Below are 22,172 nucleotides of genomic sequence, written 5' to 3'. Positions count from 1 at the left end.
AAACCAACATATTTTTAAGCTACTTTAACTTAACTGTTGTGGATACGACTTAGTCAAATATTATTAGTAATTCCAACTAAGGTCGTGTTAAATGTACCAGAATAATTTGTTTCCTTTACACTTATGTCCCAAACTTATATTCAAATCAATCAAATTGTTAATTTCTCTCTATTTCAATTAAGTTAAGTTTACTTAAAAAATATTGCTTACCCTGATTTGTAGTTTTTAAAAACGTCAATAATGAAAACTACAACATTCTTTCACATCATTTATTAATGCTAAATTTGTTGCAAACAGAATAAGAATCCACATCTCTAAGAAAAATTGCTGCAATTTGTATAATACAAATTACAAAACTTTTGCCTATGAACTAGTAGCTTTAAAAAGCTGTATTCAAACAAAACAGAAACAACAGACAAGGGAAAGGTTAACCAATGTTTCTCTTCCTCTATAAAAAAAAACAAAAAACAAAAAAAACCTCCTTACATAAAAGAATAAAACACTGCCAGCAGTATAAAGTATCACAATTAGAAACTGATGCATCCACAAACTAACCAGTTTCAGACTTGCTGTTCTGCGATCCATATTTAGAAATTGCATTTTAATAAGGTAATTAGACTTAAAATTAAACTTGTGTTTTCCTTACTGCTTATTGACCACTGTCTTTCCATTCTAGTCCTTCCTTGAAGATTCTGAATGTTTTACATATTTTCTGACCTAACATACTCGCTTCAAAACAATTAATAGTCTTTAAAGTGTTACCAGTGTGCTGCAGTGTGGTAATCATGAATGGTTTTTTTTGTTTTTTTATCCGGTTGAGTTAACACTGATTATATGCAGGGCAGCAGCTATAACTGAATAATTACAAAGTTGCTCTTCAAGCTACTCAAATGTACCACATGTGAAACATTCATTATTGAAAGTTAAAATGTTCAATCAAAACATAACAGAACAAATGATGGTTGTACAAGAGTTTCACTCCTATTCACAAGAGCACCAGTCATTGGTAATTTACATAACAGCATTCTCTTGATGTGTGGTTTTAGAAATCTTCCTATCCAGTAGCAATTTTGTTCTTCAGCCCAAAGACTTTGGGGGAGAGCTTTTCACCATCCAATCCCATCAACACTTTCTAAATGAATTCATAATAGTCCTTCAATTCCTTGGGGAAGGCTAGGTTTAGTGCATAGATTACTCCAAGCATCAATGCACAAGCTTGGGCCAGAGATCCAATGTTGTCCATGACTATCTCCCCTTCAACAAATATTCCAATGTCATCATAATGTCCATTTTGTCCGTCCTCCCTGTTGATGACATAAATGCCCATGGTGTGCTTCTTCAGGTCTCTCTGGAGATCATCTCCTTCAATGTCCTAAACATTTAATAAAAAGGTAAAAGAAAAAACAATTAACTCTACAATTAAATTCCAATCTAGTCGTTTGTGTGTGTGTGTGTGTGTGTAATACACACACACAGATATCTATCTAAAAAGTGTGTGTATAGATGACTTGCTTACAATGACTTAAATGACTTACAAAGAACTCCCGAATAAAGCTTCCGTCCTCTTCACCAAGGTAGAGGCAAAGTGCCCTGAGAACTGCTTCCCTTTTCACTTTAACATCACTTTCAGCCTGTTTAAAGAGAGTTGCTGATTAAACCAATTTGGAAAAAAGAACAATGTCTGAAATTCGCAATAAGTAAATTTTATCATATGTCAGTTCAAACATAGTAAATAAAATTTATATAAGAAATTTCAAAATTTAGATTGTTTGGCTGGTCACCTAAAACGACTTATTGGACTCACCAGTGACCTGCCACTTAAGACAAAAGAAATCCAAATAGAATTTGCAATATTCAGATTTACCTCTTGCATGATCTGCAAGTGGTGGGCAAGTTTCTGCCCAGAAACACCGCCCTTCTTCTGGAAAACTGTCATCAACTGAGGTGTAATTCTGTCCAACTGTGCCGCGAAGGTCGTCTCCAGTTGAAGTGTTGTAATACACTGGAATTCAGCATTTACCTGTATCACACACACACCACACACACAGAAAAAAAGAAGACTGGTGCTTAATCATTGGTATGATTATTTTGTTATTTCTTCATTAAATGCTACAATGCAATTGCCATCACTTCATAAAGCATGATTATCATATGGGTTAGTATACAGTGCATGAAGGATGTTACTACTGTTAATCAAAGAAGAAATGAATGGCATCAGTCCATTTAACGGGTTTAAAGGGTTTTAAAAAGCAGATATTTGTCTGTTTCAGGTGGTTGGCAACACATTTTCCTGTGCTCTTTGTCCACTGGTGGGAGTGTCTCACCTGTGAGGTCAGCGGGGCAGAACTCTGCTGTCAGCAACAGAGAGCAGAGAAAATTTAGATGTGCAACTAAAAACATGCTTGCCATGTAAGCCCCAAACATCTCTGAAATTGCTCTGCAAACTTCAGGGTACTTGTACTTCAGGAGTCCTGTGGGTACCGTAAAGACTCATGTATGCACACAAACCACATTTTTTTTGCAATCTGATCCTCTTTCTCTTGGCTGTTTCCTTCAGGGATCACCACAGTGAATGATCCACCTCCATCTAACCCTATGCTCTGCATCCTCTTAACTCACAAGAACTAAATTCCTGTTTTTCATTTCACTTTCGCAAGTTTTTTTTTCTTTTGTCCTGGATAAAAGAAATGTAATCATATATATTAATTGATATTAATTAATATCAATATTAATAATCACAAGAACCCTTAAGATGAGATAGATAAACTTGTCCCTGCAATACTGTGACAAATACTGTTGTGATAAATATGTAAGGAATTTGCATGTACTTACCAAAATAACACCATCTTCTTGAATAAACAGTAACACATAAGGGGAAGAAAATCTGCCAGAAAAGGAAGACAAATAAAAAAAAAAAAAAACTTTAGAAAGACAAACAATTACCGTTTCCAAGCCATTAGTGCATTACTTCATGATACTCCCTTGTAACAAAACAAATCTTACTTGTGCCTCTGTGCAAACTACAGATGGCACGATACCACTTTTTTATGTCCGATACCGATATCATAAATTTGATTATCTGCCGATATGAATCCGATATAGTGTATTTTATAATAAATAAAACTGTTTTTATAAATATTTTGCTGCATTTTGTATAAGTTCATACTCAGTTTTAAAAACAAAACATTAAAGCTATTCTGTTATACCTGTATGCAAAAAATACACTGCACCCAAAATATTTTATACTTCAGCAATACTGATCAACCTAAAAAACTTACACCATCCTCCTTATTCAGGTATTCTAAACAGTACATAGAAATATTAAACTAACTAATAGGACTGCCAACTCCCAGCAAAAATATTAGGAAACCACCCCGCACCCTTCGCCTGATAATGCTTAATTGACGTAATCTACTTTAATGCACAGAAATCAATTATTTTTCTATAATAATTAGATTCAACGTTTTTCTTCAATACAGTGGCAGACAGCGCAGATGGTACCTTCCCAAAGGAAAAAGTGCTATGTGTACTAATATTAGACTTAATATTTACTACATACAATAATGGATCTCTATACATTTAACCAGATCACCACTTTGGTAGTAAGATTTAAAATAATTATTTATTAAAAGCTAGACATTTTAAATGAGAATAAGAAAGAAAATTATGTCTTTGTGCCCCCCTTTCCTTGTTAATGCCCTACCTGGCCCCTGGCAAAACTTTGCTAGATCCGCCCCTGCACAGTTACCAGCTGTCAGCTACCTAAAAAAGGATCCTGGAGTTATTTGTCTCTCAGAAACAGTTCATAACTTCAACTCATTCATGTGACCTAAAAGGTAAACCTGTTTCTCCATCACCTGTTCAGCTCTAATGATTCAGTAAAAACTTCTCCTGGTTTCACCTTCATGTTTCCTTCTCACCACATATCCAAACTATCATGACCAGCAGCTATTACGGCTGTGGCTCCAGAAAACATAAGCGGATACTAGAAGTAATATTAAAAAAATTCTAGCAACAGCTTATCAAGCTTAAACGTGCTGCTGTTGTTTATCTGCCGTTTTCCTCTTTCTAGCGCAAACTGGGTGATTACCAAATGAGAGAGACTAGCGACAGAAAAGCCGATCACCTGATAATCGATCAGTTTCATGATTGAAGTAGCAACAGGAGAGGGAGGGGGGAGAATGAGGGAAGAAGTTTTAGCTGTTCAGCATGAAGACACCGAATAACTCCAACTTTGTGTCTTTTTTTCCATTCTAGCTGAAGTACGAAACAAATCGCTTCCTTTCCCCCTCAATACAAAACTCCGACAGCCAGTCCAGCTGTGGCTCCATACATCGGTTGTTAAGCTCAACATGAAAATACTATGCAAACATAAAGAGATGAACTTACACACTTGCTTTACTTCTCTGTGTTAGTTTTCTCTGAGATTAAATGCAGCGGTTTGGAAGCACGTAGCGAGGCTTCAAATGCTAAACCAGACCGCTGACAGGTCTCGCACTCAGCTCTATCAAGTGAAGCAACTTCTTTTCTGAGTTAATTTCAGTCCTGACAAACCTCACTCTCAGTGCCTTTTGAGCTCACATTTTTGGCAACCACTGAGTTATTCTCCTCCACAGTTTACAACCATTATTTGTTTCTGCACAAAAGACGTTGTGCAACGCCAATCCTACTTATTTATTTCCTACTGCACCCTGACTGTGCAGGCGCGTTCAGAAGCCCCCTCCCCCGCCCGACTATTCCTTAATGTGGCGGGAGGGACGATTTCTCAACTTAAAACTGCAGGCGACTGTACAGTGAACTTTACAGCTAACTACAGAGAAATTGCCTCGTTCCATAATTTGTTAGTACAAAGTGTGCCACCAGAACTAAGCTAAAAACATGACATTTTAACGCATCAATACAATTACTCTTTTAATAGAGCAGTAGCTAATAGAGCACATAGCTAGCTTAAGTCAAATTCATGACAAAGTTCAGAGGTGTACAACTACTTAGACTTCTTTCTCCATGTGCACACGTCTTAAAGAGTCAACATGCTTTGACTGAGGTAAAAAAAACTAAAACAAAAACGACCGTAAAAGGTTTACTTACCGAAGCTAGACCACCTTTATATGAAGTTGTGCGATTAACTTGAGCCCGCTTGCAGCACACAGCGTCCGCTTTTTCAGTCCGCGCGCAAAATGGTGGCCTGTCCTAACGCATGCGCAAAATGGCCCAGCAGGAGGCTATGAAAAACATACTTAAGCATTTTGAGCTACATTTAATTAACTAAAATTAATTGGATTAAAACGCAGGGAATGTATTCTGGAGTTACTCGAATTATATATGTAGACAGGAATTACTCATTTGAATTGAAAAGATATACCAAAATATAATATGCTATATTTAAAAGGAGACAATATCACTTTTTTCAGTGTGGCATTTTCAACTAGACTGTGACCAGATCAGACTTCACTGGACCACTACTATGAAATAAAAAACAGTAAGTAAAAAGTGAATTCTAACAGTCTGAAAATCATAGTTTTTTTTTTTAATAATTACAATTTACTGATTTATTCTAGATCTTTACCTACTCATTGGAGGCATTTGTACAGATAACACCAGCTAGCTTGTGATGGAGAAAGCTATAGTTATTTCTACTTAAAAATGCTTGATATCATCTTTTAAATATATTATTTGAAATGAGGTTGAAGTTGCTCTGTTTTACAAACAATTTAGAGATCACTGTATCTAGAACAAAGAAAGCATTAGACTCGGTGTTGCATTTGTTGAAAAAAGGTCAAAAGAAAAGAAAAAGGAACCCATTCTATCTAAACTATTTCATTTAATTATTTAATTTACCCTAAACTATCTATGGTAATAACAGCATATTTTCATTTTAAACTTTAAAGGCAAATATTATTCGTCCAATTTAGATTTAAAAAAAGATAGATAGCACTAATACTTTGACCCCTTTTTTCCCCCTCGTTCACTAGACCACGCAAAGGGCACGCACATCCCCTTGCTTAGCTAGATTGTGATGGCGACAGCAACATAGGCAACATACATCTTTAACAAATGAATGCACATTATATATCTCGATGCATGCTCAATCATCCAGGTAAGTAAATCCCGAAAGGTTGTTTCTGTTCATCTGGACGTAGCGTTTTCAGTGGGAGAAACGTTTCCTCACTCATCCAAGTGACTTCTTCAGTCATATGCACACTATAGATGCATAAATAATAACATTTGTTGTAAATCTATGGAGAAGTTGGCAAAAAGGTTTCTACAACCTTGTGACAGTATAAAGTGTGTGAAACATGATACTTGATCTTGACATAGTCCATCTCCTAACAATTAATTGCAAACATTCACAACCACTGGTCTGCTTCATTGTTGTTTTGTCCTCTCTGAAAAAATGTCAAGCACAGTGTTCAAGCTCACCGCTCCAGGATTACAGACAACTTGACATTATTCAAACAACTGCAACACATTTGTGAAATTTTACTTTACACTTAAACCCCCACGGACTGCCATTTGGCTTTTCTACCTTTAAAACCCGGAGAGCAGCCAAATGGCTTTTAGCTAAGCTTTAGCTTCAGCCAAGTGGAAGCTAAATTGGCTAGTCATTCATATGTATATTAGGTTGTTACCTGGGAATTCTGGAGGGAGGGGAGTGGGGGTGTGTGATTGAGGGCATGGGGGAGCTGCTAAAAGCTGTGCACTTCCTTTTGTGTTTCATCTTGATGCATTGTCAATCATCCAGGGAAATAAATCTCCAAAAGTCACCAACTTGGAGTGTTTCAGTTTGCCATCTTAGGGAGAAATCAACACACATGGGTGTATGCCCTTTGTTGCTGAGATTTATTGATAAAAACAGTACAAAAAACCAACCATTTGTACACATATTTACAAATAATAATAAAAAGTGAGTGAGTACAATTCAACATTTTCAGCAATCACTCACAATCCTGGCACTGCCATGGTATCTGTAGTCTGCATTTACCACATGTGTATCTTTTGCAGTGAACACATCGCACAGTGGCATGATTGTTCACAGGAAGCTCTGAAGGCGACTCGAGATACTTCTCCTGGCCTTAGCCGTTGGCTCTCCATCTGCAGCTTACGCTTCTATTTCATGTTATTTCCTTTTTCATTTCAAACAAGTAAGTGGATGTAGTTAGTAAGTAAGATATTTCAGACATTATTCTGATACAGAGGAGGAGATACTGGAATTATAATTAGTATCTATGCATGCATTTGTGATTTTGTTTGACCTTCCCATTGCTCACAATTTGAATTTGTTCACACTGCAGATGGGGAGACTGCTTCTCCACCGAAAAAGAGAGCTTGTTTGGGGACTGAGACAGCGAAAGATGGCACAGTGTGGCGTGAAGAACATGTGGGGACCTGTCTCCCTTTCACCCCAATAGAAGCGTACGCTGCAGATGCAGATCACTACCAGTCAGTGAAGGTAGGGCTGCTGGCCCCAAGCTAAGATAAATGGATAGAGTTGAATTAAGACGGGCATCCAGTATAAAATGATGGTCAATTCAAACATGCAGATCATAAAGAATGGCTCTGTACTAAAATGCTCAGGGCTCAGGTTAACTATGACTGTCTCTAGTGCTGTTGGCCAACATGGTGCTGGAGACTATGCTATTTGGGGAGAGCATGCTAGGAGGGGGCGAGCGAGAAGAACGTTAGGAGTTTAGAGGTTAGAATAGGGACTTTAAATGCGGGGAGTATGACTTGTAAAAGGAGAGAGCTGGCTGATCACATGGAGAGATGAAGGTATATCTACTGTGTGTACAGAAGACTTGGATGAAGGGAAGAATGTCAGGAGCACTTGATTCAAAATGTTCTACCATAGTGTAGATGGGAAGAGAAACTTGATAAGGCTGATCTTGAAGGATGATTATATGTGTCAGACAAGATCATGAGTTTGAAGTTGAAGGCAGTGCGTATGCTGCACAAGTTCGATATCAGTGAGAGGATAAAGAAGAATTCTGAAAGTTGCATGAAGTGGTAGAGAGTGTCAACAGTGGGCAGGGAGAAATTGGTGTTTCAAGCAGATTTCAGTGGACATGTAGGTGAAGTGAACAGGGGTGATGAGGAAGTGTTGGGTGGGTGTAATGCAAATTAAGAAGGGAATTTAAAAAGGATAGATGGTTGTGGAATTTCTAAAAAGGTGGAAAACCTGTATTTCACATATCATCTTTAGCTGTAAGAGGACAAGGATGGATGGGAAAGTATAGGAAAGTATTCAAAGGATGAGGTAAGTGAAACAAAAAGTAAAAAATAAAAAGTGAGATGAAAAAGTGGGCATGAGCACTGGGAGTCTAGCGATATTGCAATAAGAGAGGTGGCAAATGCAAAGGAAATCCTTTTAGTGAGATGCATATATGTATGTATGCAGCTGAAACGGAAACTAAGGAAGAAAAAAGGACTTGTATTCTTTGGCTTGGTAGAGAGATCAAGCTGAAAAGTGACTATAGACGAAAATGAAAAGCTGAAGAGTGATTAAGCATAGAGCCAGAAATGTACTAACAACTCTGAAAGATAGTGGAAAGAGGATCAACAGAATACTTTGAGAAGCTGATGAATAAGGAAAGTTGGGCTAAGACAGGTGATGTTCAGTAAGCAGTTGTATGGCTTTCATCCTGAGAAAGAACACTACAAATGGGATGTTTCCTTCGAGATTGTTGATAGAGAATAAGGTTAGAAAGAGTTTGTGAAGCTAGAAAATGCATATATAGGAATGAAGGACTATGATAATCTACAAAGAAGTCAGGCGCGGCAGAAAAGTATGTGCAGGTGATGTAGGACATATACTGTATATAGAGAGCAAGATAGTGTTGAGATTTACAGTAGGAGTGGCAGATTGATTCAAGATGGGGGTGGGTTTACATTAGGGATCTGCTCTAAACCCCTTCTTGTTTGCGATGAAGACTTAGAGGTTGATAGATAAGAAATAAGGCAGGAGTCTCTATGGTCCATGATCCACATGCTACTAAATAGTGTAGTGAGAATAGGTAGGGTAAGTAGAAGCAAGACAGAGAGTGGGTGGACATATGGACGGGGGTGATTTGTGACAGGATTGCAGCAAGACTGAAAGCGAAGATTTAAGAGATGGTTGTGAGAATGACCATTATGTATGGTTTGGAGATGGTCGTACTGACAAAAAGACAGCAGGCTGAGCTGGGGGTGACAGACATAAATTCAATTCATTTGATTTGGGATTCAGTTCTGGATTTAACAGGGAGCCAGTGAAGGGAAGCCTGTATAGGAGAAATATGCTCTCTCTTTCTAGTCCCTGTCAGTACTCTTGCTGGAGCATTTTGGATTAACTGAAGGCTTTTCAGGGAGGTTTTAGGACATCTTGATATTAACAAATTACAGTAGTCAAGCCTAGAAGTAATAAATGCATGAACTACGTCTTTATGTTTGTAAGACATTCCTGCAATTTAGCTAATTCGTGTGTGCTGTCTGGCTTGATGGATAGATAAAGTTGGGTGTCATCTGCATAATTGTGAAAATGCATGCTATGCCTTCTGACGATACTGCCTAAGGCAGGGGTGTCCAACTCCAGGCCTCAATGGCTGCAGGTTTTAGATATCACCCTGAGCCTGTACACTGTATTTGGAACAGAATATGAATTTATCATTTGATCTACACAAAGATTTACTTCACCTTCAAAACTGTCTTGCTTTGTACGATTACAAAGTTAGTTATCAAAAAATGTTGCTTTGTTTCAACATTTCACAAGCCAAACTCAATAAGTAATGTTACAAAGCAGAGGCTTCTGATTGTCTTACTACTGCTCTTATTTGGTAATGTGCAACCTAACCCAGGCCCTGAGCTCCAGTGTAGTCAGACACCATCTCAATTTGAATACTCACCTGGGTTGAAGATAGTTCATCTTAATATGCGCAGTTTGTTACCCAAGATGGATATGATCAAGATTTAGGTTCAATCAACAGATGCAGATATTGTCCTAATTTCCTCTTCTGCTTCTGCTCAATGTCTTTGAATGGTTGATACTGTGTATCATGCTTGTCTCAGGTTCATCACTAACTATAAATCTCAGACTCACCACTGTGAGTAATACTCTCAGGTAGGATAACCTGCTTTGGAAAGTCAGAGGAACTCTCATTTATACAGTTTTATATATGAGGCAATACTTGGGTTGCTACCTTCTTATGTTCCCTGCTTGCAGTGAAGCATGCTGGTCAGTATTCTTTTCATCCACATGGTTACTTGTTGCTTTCATGGGCGACCGTGGCTCAGGGGGTTGGGAATTGCATCTGTAACCGGAAGGTTACCCTTTAAGACCTACCATAGAACCAAGTCCGCCAGAGCTTATATTATATTTTTACATGCTGTGGAGCCATTTTTGGGAGCATTTCAAGTTGCTATACATCAATACAACCATTATAGCCCAGATTTTAATAATATGTATTCATTAAGTGCATAGTAATTACATAAATTGCAAAAAAGTGCAATAAACTACAAAAAAATTGAAAATCGTTTTTGATTTTTTAACATATATTTGTAGTTAGAGAAATTTAAGAGGCTTATCCCTCAAAACTGTAAATACAAAAAAGTTGCACAAAATAGTTTCCCACCACAGGAAATTTATTTTGAGTGTCTTCATAATTTTATTTTTGAAATACACCAATTTTTATACACTGCAGGAAAAACGAAAATAAATATTATACTGCAAATTTGCAAAAAGGCAGCATATGCATCAAAATAAACTATTTCCAGCAGTGCAATATGAGTCCTAAACATCCCAGAAACGACACAGAAAGTCATAAAGTCAAAGATAACTTTTAAAAAGAGCAGTATAGGCCCTGAGGCCCTGATCGCAAAAAAGACTACATTTCCGCGAAACTGACGTCACTTCCGGTTTCGGCCAGGTAATGGCGGAAATGCAAAAGTTCGCGCTGACGTCTATTCCAACGTAGGAAGTGTTTTGAACAGCTGATCGGACCGGCAAAGCGTGTTTCTGGAATATTATGTTTTTGTTCCTGCAAGCGCTTTTTATGCAGTTTTTGCAAAGCTTTATGTGGAAGGAAACCGTGACCTAGGACAAGCTGATGGCACAATATGTAAGTACAACTCCTCCGGTTTCATATGCAAAAAAAATTTTTGCGCTAGCTTACGTGGTTGCAGTGCTACTGGGATTTAAAAATAGTTACGCATAACAGAGCGTTCCCGCTCCGATCGGCTCTAAAGGGTTAAATAAAGGTTAAATAAATAAAAAAGAAAAAAAGAAAGTCCAGAGGAAGAATAACCTGGACCAGAAAGTGCCTTCTACCACTCCTCAGCTGCACACATGGGGCCACAACTGAGAAGCAGAAGCAGAACCCCCCCCCCCCCCCTCAGAGGTGTCCAAATCGAGGCCTCGAGGGCCTGTATCCTGCAGGTTTTAGATGTGTCCTTGATCCATCACAGCTGATTTCAATGGCTACATTAGCTCCTCAACATGTCTTGAAGTTCTCCAGAGGCCTGGTAGTGAAATAATCATTTGATTTAAATGTGTTGACATTTAAAATCTGCAGGACACCGGCCCTTGAGGCCCTTGAGGCCTGGGGCCCGTTCTTCGTACCTCGCTAAGTAAGTTAGCTGGATTAGATTGTTGACGATTTTGCGTGATCCTGGATCGTTCGGTTCCCCGAAGCTCATCCGGGACTTGCTGTCATAGCAACAGAGCCGTAAGCGTAAACCTGCTCGGGAGCAGGTTTACTTTATGTAAACAGGATTAGATCGCGGCCACGCAGGTATGTCCGCTTCATTTATACGAAAGCAACAGCGATATTCCACCACTGTTTCACCATAAATAAATATTATCAATGTAACTGAAGATAATGCAGCACTTGATCCTTTTATTGATTTGACACAGATACATACAGGTCATTTCCTAAAAAAGGGAAATGTACTATTAACATTCTATTACATGTATGTGATTATTACAGATGTAATTCATATTTCAGAGTAGTAATTGCAAATTACTTCGTGTAATCAAGATGGGAGACCACGGCTATAAAAGCGAAGGTGGATTTGGGAAGTCTGTGGCAGCCATGTCCTGTCCGTATACGCGAGAAACCCATTGCAGAAGGTGCAAGATTGATAAGGAGAGTTTTCAGAACTCAGCGTATATTGCGGGATAGACAGGATCCTTTAGCTCAGCGCGACAGTGTGCTCATAGAGAGATATCGATATTCCCGTGAGGGTATTATTCACTTAACCAACTTGTTGACGAGGGGGTGCAGGACCACCACCTGTCTTTTTTTGCTCTGCCCTTTTCTTGGTTGCTGTTATGAACAAACAAACAGATTATTCCAGGGTCTCTTTCCAAGAGACGAAAAGCAATATAAGTGATAAATATTACCATTCTGTAGAATGTTCTTATATTTTACTTTTACTTTTACTTGTTCCCATGTTCTAGTGGGTCCTGTTGTGGCTCTAATCTGAAAGGGGATATAATATAACATATTATAATATAATATAATGTAATATAATATTGGATAATATAGTGTGATATGATAAATCTACCCTACCGCTTACTGGTGTTTGCCAGAGTGGCCGATGGCGCAATATGGCAGCCTGGCTTCTGTCAGTCTGCCCCAGGCCAGCCGTGGCTACAACCGTAGCTGCCTCCACCAGTGTGTGAATGTGAGAGTGACTGAATAGTGGCATTGTCATGCGCTTTGGGTGCCTTGAAAAGCGCTATATAAATCCACTCCATTATTATTGTTATTATTGGATTACTTACGAGTTTAATTTGTCAGCAACTTTCTGCCAGCCCTCTCTCCTTGCTTTTGCAGCCTTTGCAGTGTTCCCTTGCGTTTTAATTAAACTCTGAAACTCCTGAAATCCCTCACTCAAGAGTTCTTGCTCTGCTGCCGGAAAATACCAAGCGCGCTCCTTCGACATTTTCGCCGACCAATCAGCGGGTTGCCGATCAATGTTTCTACTATCGATGCGTAGCCCCTTTTACGACACCCAGTGATGTCACATTACTGCGTCCAGCCGTACTAATCGTCAACAGCAGGTGTGTTCGGGGAACCGGATTAGCGAGCTCACGGTTAGCGCGATGGTTTGGTCTTGGATGTGTCATTTGATCTTGGATGTAGTGAGCGACGTACGAAGAACGGGCCCCTGGAGTTGGACACCCCTAAAACTTTGTCTCCCTCTCTTTTACTTTTTATTTATTTAATAACAACTAAATACCTCCCTTTTGGCCAGATGGTGGTGCTACAGGATTACTATCCAAAAGCCTCTGAACCATGCCAATAAATTACACATATATTACAACCATCAGTTCACTGGATCGAACATTTTGCCTGTTTATTTTTTTTATTCTTTCGTCAGTTTTATTTTAAATATCATAGATCAAACTTCTATACATATACTATATATACTCTATTTCCACTACTACTGCGTGATCTAGAAGTTAAGAAGGTGGCATGAGATCTCTCGGTGTAATTTCAAACACATTTGAAACATTTATCACAGTCAAATTTATAATGTTATGTATTTTTAAATATATATGGATGACACTTTTGTTACTGTAGCTCAGTAACTTTGCTTTATTGCTACTTTATGAGCTCAGGTTCAGTTTTCTGAGTCAGCACAGATGTAGATATGAGAGTCACGTAACCAAACTCTAAACCCAGGGTATACAGGTTCAGTGAATGTGGTGTTGAAGGTGTGGAGGTGGACCAGTGTGCCAGAGATTATGTTATAGAAGGACACGGTGCCCATAGGACAGCCCACATACACTGCTACTTTGTCACAGGCAAAGGAGGAGACAGGGATGGCTCTTGATTTTTAATTGTGAGTTGCAAAGTATTTGGCCTCATCACAGTACAAAGACCAGGAATGATCAGTTTTGCCAAAGCAGCTGTCATCACAGCTTCCCTTCTGTTTTATTCCTTTGTAAGCCACCGAAATATGAACCTCTCCACTCCACTCAACCTTCCAGTAACAGCGACCAATCAGAGTGTTGGTACACAGCAGCTGAGGCCAATGATCAAATCTGTCGTCATTATCAACATACTGCTGGTCCTCTTCTACATGCACCACCTTCCTGTTGTTATCAGACAGTTTGAGTTTTCAGTGTATTGTGTTTAGATCCAGATTTAGTTCACAGAAATCTAATGGAAAGAATATGGGGAGAAGATATCCAATCAGTTTGCAGAACTCTAATCATTCAGTCATTCAAACCACAAGACTTACTGTGCTATATAGTCTGAAGATATTTTGGAATTAAAGGAATGCTATCCTGAATAGAGACCAAGAAAAGACATCTACAGTATGAAACTGCATCATGCAGTGTTTGTTACAAAAATAACATACAAATCTAAACTGGGGGAAACTGAGGCACAAGAAGAAACAGGGAAACTCACACACAGATATGAGGGAGAACGCGACACTAACACAGAAACACGGGGTTTAAATAAACTGAGGGATAACGAGGGACATGAGACACAGAAGGAGAGCACAGCTGGGAGTAATTAGACTGGACGAGACAAGGGAAGCAAAACTAGAAAAACTGACATGGGACACGGACCTTCAAAGTAAAAGAGGAAACACACTGACTGAACTCAAGACATGTAAGCTTAACAGAGTGGGGAGACAGAATAGTGGGACCTGAAACATGGGACAAAAAGGCTCAGCAGACGCAACACAGAACATAGCCATCACATAAAATCTAAGAACTAAACCCTTGACAACCCTAACTGAAACCTAGGGGAATGACAATAATCAAAACAGTACAACAAAGGACGTAGAACATAAACCATAATATAAAATACATGAACTCAAAATGCTGGGTCACAAAGACCCAGAACTGTGACAAACAGCAGTTTTTTGGGGGGGTGGCAGTCAACGTTGAAGGTATGGCAGCTCCATTACTGGTTTCCAAAACTGGTTGCAGGGAAATTGAATGTGATTTCTCCAAGGTGAAGATTCCCAAAGTAAGTGTAATAGTTATCTGATTTGATTGGGATGGACATTTTCTCAAACTAGTGTTCCGTTATTGGCCTAATGGGCTATGTAAACAATGGTTTTTACAGCCTTTAGCGTTCAGCTTTGAGCTGACGTTTTGAAGTCATTTGCTCTAACTCAATGCTCTTTGCTCTTATTTATCATCCCCCTGAATATAATAAGGATATCATAAATGACTTTTCAGAATTTCTAGCTGGGGTTATGCCCAACTATGGTTACGTTCTCATTGTGGGAGATTTTAACAGTTATGTCTGCTGTCCTGACAAACCCTTGGCGAAGGAGTTTTTAAACCTTATTGACTCTTTTAACCTGGTTCAATCCGTGTCTGACCCTGCTCATGATCACAGACACACACTAGACCTGGTCTTATCTTACAGTTTACCTGTGTCTAACATGGAAATATTTGACACCGTCTTTTCCAACCATAAGGCTGTGTTATTTGATACTGTGTTTCCGCGTTCAAAACAGTTCTCGCCGCTGTCAGATCATCAACCCCTCGGCTGCCACCCGGTTCTCCTCAGCTTTTAGTCAGCTGTCTGTCCCTTCCGATCTGGACACAGACTTCCTTAGCTCTTGGTTTGAATCCTCATGCCTAACTGTTTGTTTCCTGGTTTAGCAATCCCCTCAAACACACACTGGAACTTATTTTTCAGGCTACATTTATATTTTAATTCACAATCTGGACCAGGGTATTCTTGAGGAAAGTACAATAAACCAGAGCATTAGAATTTCAATAAAATAATAATAATAAAAATAATAATAATAAAATAATAGTTTTTGAAAAGAAATTCTCTTACTGCTCAGCAGACGAGCAGCCAGCTGTTCCTGTTTCATTTTCTCTACTGCTTCTCCTCTGCTCCTCATCCTCACTGCCCAACACATCCTCATCATGTGTCTGACTCTCTGATGATTGGGTGTAATCTGAATTGAGTTCATTCTGTGCCTTCTTTAGCTCGTTCTTCACAAAAGTAGTTATTTTGTCCTCCAGCAGCTGTAATAAATGAGTGTAAAAAGAGAAGTGCAAAAATAACAGAAAAGCTGACTTTTGCAAGGCAGACACATAATCCAATGGTCTAAAGACCACAGAGAGATAAATTAAGGGAAAGGTGTGTTTTTTTTTTAGTTGCTGTGTGTTTACAGACCTTAAATATGGAGTTCACTTCAGTTTGATGTTGCTGGGCAGGCAGAGAATTGGAAACTTCTGAGTTGTCCTGTTTGTCTCTGTGTGGGCAGTATAAACGAGCATGACAAATTATTTATTTTTAACACAAATACTGCACAAACATCAGCCAATTAAAGATATTTTTTGCTCTGTTGTTATATTCCTGAAAAACAAACACTACTTTTTTATTTTCCTATGCAGATAATGCAACAATGATTCTGCTGAGTTTGCTTTGGAAAACGTCTCGATGGCTTCCCCACACTTAAAAACAGTACATTTCCATAATTACTGACACTAACACCACTGAAGGGACAATGGGCTGGGAGGTCAGTTCTTTGATAATTAATATGCAAATTCTCATGACCATTGATCAAAGACCACTGATCAATGGCCATTCACAGAAAGTGGGGGAATGGCTGCAATCATAGCATTGTAAGATGTGAAAGATGTCCCCTTAGGCCCCCTCCTTGATTCAGAGATGGTCTTTCCCTTTTCACGTAAGCGGCCTCCTTGACTCCGCGCTCAAACCAGCGTTCCTCCCTAAAACAAGTCCAGTATTATAAAATGAAACCAAAGATCAAACCCCGTTTTCAGGTCCAGAACATGAAAACAGAGCAGTTGCGAGAGAATTTGTCATTAGAAAATTGTACTTAGTAGTCAGTATAAACTTTTAATGATATAAGTTTGCATATGATAGAATATTGCATGTTGACCTTTTGATGACTTAGGCTGTTGTTCACTACAAGACTTGTTCTGTTCTCTTTTATAAGTTTCTTCCCACAGCGATAATAAGAGCTGAATATGCAGTTTCACTCCCTACCAGGAAGAGTAGAGCTGAACACTCTTATCTTCACTCCCTAATAAAAAGAGGGGCCGCTTCCTTCAGAATCTCACACACACACACATACACATCAACATTCCTCTGTCTACGAACAGACGTATTCACTATTGTATTACCTTTGTATATAAATAAAGACCAGAGCAGTGGCAGAGCGCGAGTCCTTGAGCCCCCACTCTCGGGTGCGAGTGCTCTGTGACTGCCCTTGCAAGTAAAAACTGCAGCGTGTGTGTTTCTACTCTCTGACTCTCAGCTGAAGAAGTGTCTTTAGAATACATCTCTTGACAGAATTCAACATTAATGAATCAATAGCACGGAAGCAAGAAGAATGAGTCAAGTAAAGTTTGACTTGAATCTGACCATTTTGTTTCGCTTAATGCACCTTATAATCCGGTGGTCCGAAAAAAACAGTAACTTCTACCTTTCTTTATGTCCTAAAGTCCAACTTTTTGTGCGATGGTTAGCATCTTCCTCTGACTTTTGGGTGCTACCGCAGGTGCCTTTGAAGGTGCACAATGTTTCGTTGACATTTTGCAAGGCAAACACATAATCCAGTGGTCTAAAGTGGAATGTTTTTTGTGGGGAAAAACTACAAACGTACAGTAGAGCACTTCAGAGTCATAATGTAAATTTGACAAGCTGAATGCATTCTGTACTGTACATGAGACATGGCACGCATCTTTTGGCTCTCGGAGGAGGCGGACGCATCTTTCCCCCTCTCTCTCCCTTATCTTCCCTGCTGCTGCTACTGTGTGTTTGTCTAGTCTCATCTAACTCTAACCCTCAAAGAGTTTCACAGTCTTGTTCTCTAAAACTTAAATAATTATGGATTTGATCAACTGGTCCCGTAACAGAATTGACACCTTCCCGCACTTGGGAGAGCCCAGTTGTCCTGCGGAGACGTTTGCTGCCAGATACTTGATGGTCGGTTGCGTCGTGTGTGTTGGTGACACTCTCAACGGAGGACATTGAATGACATCTACCAATTTGGAACCACGATAACAGGCTGATTGGAGGTGCACTGTTAAAAAAAAACATCTTAAAAAAACGGTAATATTCCGGCAGCTGGGGCGCCAAAATACTACCGTAAAATAACAGAAAATAACTTTCTCATGAAAATACAGTTATTTTCAGTAATGAAAATAGAGTTTGTTGCACTAATTTTACATGGGATTCTGCCTTTTCCAAGTGCTTTTAGTGCTTTTAGACATTAAATTAGGAACATTTTAACATGAGAAAACAATGAAATTACCTATAAACAAGGTCAATGAATGTACAGCAATATGAATCATAATATGTAAATGTACAGAAATATACAGTTAAAAATTGGTTTAAATAATAATGGTTTGCATGCCCTGGGACAGACTGACAGAGGAGAGGCTGCCATATCGCACCATCGGCCCCTCAGCAGTAGGCGACGAGTCTAGACCACAGACACAATACCGAGGGTGTCCGAGCCGAGCATGGGATTCTGCCTTTTCCAAGTGCTTTTAGTGCTTTTAGTGCTTTTACCTTGTGGTTGTTAGTTCACATTCATTGGCCGATGCTTAGCGTCATGTTATTATGTGTCCCAACATCCAATGGCATGTCACATTGTTTTCATGGCCACACCCTCATCCCAGGTGCAGAGGCCTATTTCTGTTCAGGAATGTTGTGAATACTTTGAGATTTATATTAATTGCAATTCCCACCTCTACATTTATTTTTAAAAATATATAATTAGCACAGTGTGGCCGTGCAATGTTTTATATGTTTTTTTTAGTTTTTATTCCTATTAATTATATTTTCCCTTGTTACCCCTGAATTATCGAATCAGACCTAGATGACATGTCATTTTCAGCAAAATTATAATTCAAATACTCCTTTAATTATTTATTATTCTCATTAATTTTCGATCATTTTATATATTTTTCCACAGTATGACTTAAAAGACATGACATGCACGCTCCTCATTGGGGGTAATTGACTAATTCAGTGAAAGGGGTGTGTGGTGTTCAGTTAGGGAGGTCATTCAATCTGTGAAGAAATTGGTGTCAATTATGGCCCATTATTTAAGAAAGGCAGCAGATGCTGTGCCTGCTGGTTTTACTCCTTGCTCAGTGAGTAAAATGTGTCATTCCAGAAAGAACTTTGATCAAAAAGTTAATTGGCTGCTCAGCTAAAAAGATCTCAAATGCTTTGAAATGGGAAAGAAAACCCAAAACATGTGTAGAAAAAGGAGCACTATCATCCACCTAGATCATAGAATAACAAGAATGGCAAAGAAGCATCCAATGATCAGCCCCAGAGAGATCAGAGAATATCTCAATTTACCTGTGAGTACTTCAACAATCAGAAGACGCCTATGTGAAGCCAAACTATTTGCAAAAAACCCTTGTAAAGTACCACAGTTGAAAAAAAAACAAACAAAAAAACATCCGTTGAAAAGGTTACAGTTTGGCAAAGAACACATTGACTGGCCTAAAGAGAAGTGGCACAATATTGTATGGACAGATGAGAGCAAGATTGTTCTCATTGGATCTAAAGGCTGTAGACAGTTTGTGAGACAAACTTCAAACACTAAATACAAGCCACAGTACACCGTGAAGACCATAAAACATGGAGGTGCAAGTATAATGGTTTGGAGTGGGGCCCATTTATCATATAACAGGCACCATGAACCAGTTTCAGTACCTAAAAATACTGAAAGAAGTCATATTGCCTTATGCTGAGGAAGAAATACCCAAAAAAAGGGAGAAAATAAAAGACAAAATTATTCATGTTTTCATTTGGGATGTGCACAGCTCTCAGTGCCTTTGTATGTATGGCAATAAATGCTATTAGGAACATTGAACTTTGCCTCTATTGTTTTAAACACACTGCTATTGTTTTGCACATAACTATACATTTAAAATTAATCTGTATCTTACTTTCTAACAGCAGAGGGCATTGGTGTTTTAAAGTTAATGGGCTCATCCATAGACCAATCACTTCTCACGGACACACAGCTGGGTTCACCTTCTAGGTGAAGTCCAGATGTAGGTTCAGGGCCACCTGGTTTGTGATGGATTCTGTTGGAAACAGAGAGGAAGACACCAGAAATGGAAACGAATCTCATAGGCTTCCCCTACAAAAATGGCAGGACAAACTAATTACATAAAGGAATATAGCAATCTTATAAATGAAACTTCTCCTTTTCTGTTAATACTATACACTACTAATATGATGTTAATGTATAGGAAAAACTTAAGTTTCAAACTCATAATACTCTATTAACATTTCTTTAAATATAATTAAATAAAGTGGTCATATTTTTGTGTTGCTATGGTACACTCTGTTTTCCTTACTGGCCTTGAAGTGGCAGTCCATATTTGGATGTTGTTCACCTTCACTGCTACTTTTCTACAGCTAACAATGTGTGGGCAGGGGCATACTCCTCATGCCCTCTTACCTGGTACCTGGCAATGCTGAACTGCATATTGTAGGAATAAGACTGACAATTAGTATTCAATAAGAACTGTAATGTCAGCTGAGCGTGATGCCTTTTCATGTTGGTAAAAACAGTCGCTACCTGGTCAAAGAGAGAGGGCAAAAATTATTTTTAATATTACAGCTGCAGTATGTAATCTGTAATTTTTCAATGTATTATCAAAAAATAGATGCGAGAAATCACAGAGGGAATGATGGGTCTTTTCTTGACAAATCAACATACCAGGAGACAATGAATTTATTTATGATGAAGATGAAATATTAGAGGCTTTCATTAAAGTTCAAATCAAGTCAAAGGTCTACTTACTCAACACCTTTCCATAAATGCTGTTGAAAATGTTGGTACTCAGTGATCAAAGATTTGAGTGACGTATAGATGTGTATCTGAAGAGACTCTCTTACCATCTACTAGTTATTAGTGATGTGTTGTACAACTTAAAAACACTTTGGATTTATGCAAGAAATTTACCATGACTATTCTGCATCAGAGCGAAAAGAACAACAACATCTATAACCAATTTTATTTTTCTATTCAATTTGCATTGTGTATAAAGAAAGGAATATATGGGTCTGGTAGTAATGTAAAATATATAAAATGCAGGACTTACAGTCTAGCCTAAATCTGATTCTTCCCTATGACTTAGTGTCCATGTTCTTTCTTGTGCTCTTACATAGCGCAGCACTCTAATATAATTTGTTTGTGACTCTATGTTAATGTTACACAAACTACAGGTTAAAGGTAGTTTTTCACCACTAATGTCAGGTACATTTAAAATGACATATATTTAGCTAAAGCCACCTACCCCCCTGAATATAGTTGCATCATTCAAAGATTCTTGAACACACATGTAAACAATTACTTTAGTTAAAAGAATTTATAGTTACCCGATGTTCACCACTGTGTCCTTCACTCTACACCTCACTTCCTTCTTTGCATAAACACCAAAGCAAAGAAAGAAGTGAAGTCCCTCATTTAACCAGTCTGACTGGTTTAACAGAGATAGGCGTGTCAGGTTACAGGTGAGTTCTGGTAGTGTTGTTTTTATATTTTAAACCTGAGCACAGCTGTATTTCATCCTCTCCCCACCTGCTTTATATTTAGAATGTAACTCATTTGCCACAAACAGAAACAAGAAGAGGCAAAGCAGGAAAAAATGCTGACAGACATCAGTTTCAAATTTTCTAGACCAGACACCAGACAATAATTAATAATAATTATTATCAATAATAATAATTATTATTTTTGCTAGTTCCTTCAAATACCTCAACACAATTTGCAGCTTTTAACTTGCACAAGTGTGTGCAAAAATTTATATAATAATGAAACTATTTCACACAGTCAAATGTGACATGAGAAAAGTTGGTGTGTTTCTGAGAGACAATCAGAGCAGACAAGGGCTAGATTCCTGTATTGTGATGCCATATTTTAGCTTATCCAAATAACTTCAGGGTAAACCTTGGGAACTTAATGAGCTGATAATGAGCTTTGTGTGACCATTTAATCTGATCACCACTGTCAGGGTGAATCTAGGGGAAGATATCCTGAGTAGGCTGAACTAACTTCATAGTATAGGGCCCTGATCAAATCAATGAGTCAGTCAATGAAATGGAGACTTATCTACCTATCCTTTAACATCATTTCTTAACAAAGTCATGTGACTGATCCCAGCAGGCTTTGAACAGCACCAATATAAACACCCAGGTAAAGAC

The 22,172-nt window shown here is 38.5% G+C and overlaps 1 protein-coding gene across 7 annotated transcripts; it reads right to left on the bottom strand.

The window, feature by feature from the left end:
- Window positions 1-297: 297 nt before the first annotated feature.
- Window positions 298-21,400, bottom strand: LOC308412283 (uncharacterized protein). Of its 7 annotated transcripts, XM_080906514.1 has the most exons (11): window positions 21,348-21,391; window positions 20,432-20,544; window positions 19,904-20,044; window positions 16,137-16,215; window positions 15,792-15,985; window positions 12,758-14,141; window positions 5,089-12,296; window positions 2,833-2,884; window positions 1,865-2,020; window positions 1,536-1,631; window positions 298-1,372 (listed from the first exon to the last, which is right to left on the bottom strand). In XM_080906514.1, exons 2-6 carry the CDS (start codon window positions 20,521-20,523, stop codon window positions 14,132-14,134), a joined length of 516 nt encoding a protein of 171 aa, XP_080762640.1. In that variant the 5' UTR covers window positions 20,524-20,544; window positions 21,348-21,391; the 3' UTR covers window positions 298-1,372; window positions 1,536-1,631; window positions 1,865-2,020; window positions 2,833-2,884; window positions 5,089-12,296; window positions 12,758-14,131. The 7 variants fall into 7 exon arrangements, with proteins under 7 accessions (XP_080762640.1, XP_080762645.1, XP_080762639.1 ...); XM_080906519.1 differs by having other exon boundaries at window positions 5,089-14,141; window positions 20,425-20,544; window positions 21,348-21,400; XM_080906513.1 differs by having other exon boundaries at window positions 5,089-14,141.
- Between the last annotated feature and the right edge of the window lie 772 nt (window positions 21,401-22,172).

This window comes from Rhamphochromis sp. 'chilingali' (genome assembly GCF_963969265.1).
Source record: "Rhamphochromis sp. 'chilingali' genome assembly, chromosome: 1".
In the NCBI taxonomy this organism is placed as follows: Eukaryota; Metazoa; Chordata; class Actinopteri; order Cichliformes; family Cichlidae; genus Rhamphochromis; species Rhamphochromis sp. 'chilingali'.
This window is presented reverse-complemented; position numbering and strand designations above follow the sequence as displayed.

What these genes read in the sequence shown, in the direction of transcription:
- LOC308412283 (XM_080906513.1), bottom strand. Translation starts at nt 20,523, where the DNA reads ATGAAAAGGCATCACGCTCAGCTGACATTACAGTTCTTATTGAATACT. An exon ending in ATGCAGTTCAGCATTGCCAG is followed by an intron (nt 20,045 to 20,431) that starts GTACCAGGTAAG and finishes TGTTTCCAACAG; the next exon opens with AATCCATCACAAACCAGGTG. An exon ending in AAGTGAACTCCATATTTAAG is followed by an intron (nt 15,986 to 16,136) that starts GTCTGTAAACAC and finishes CATTTATTACAG; the next exon opens with CTGCTGGAGGACAAAATAAC.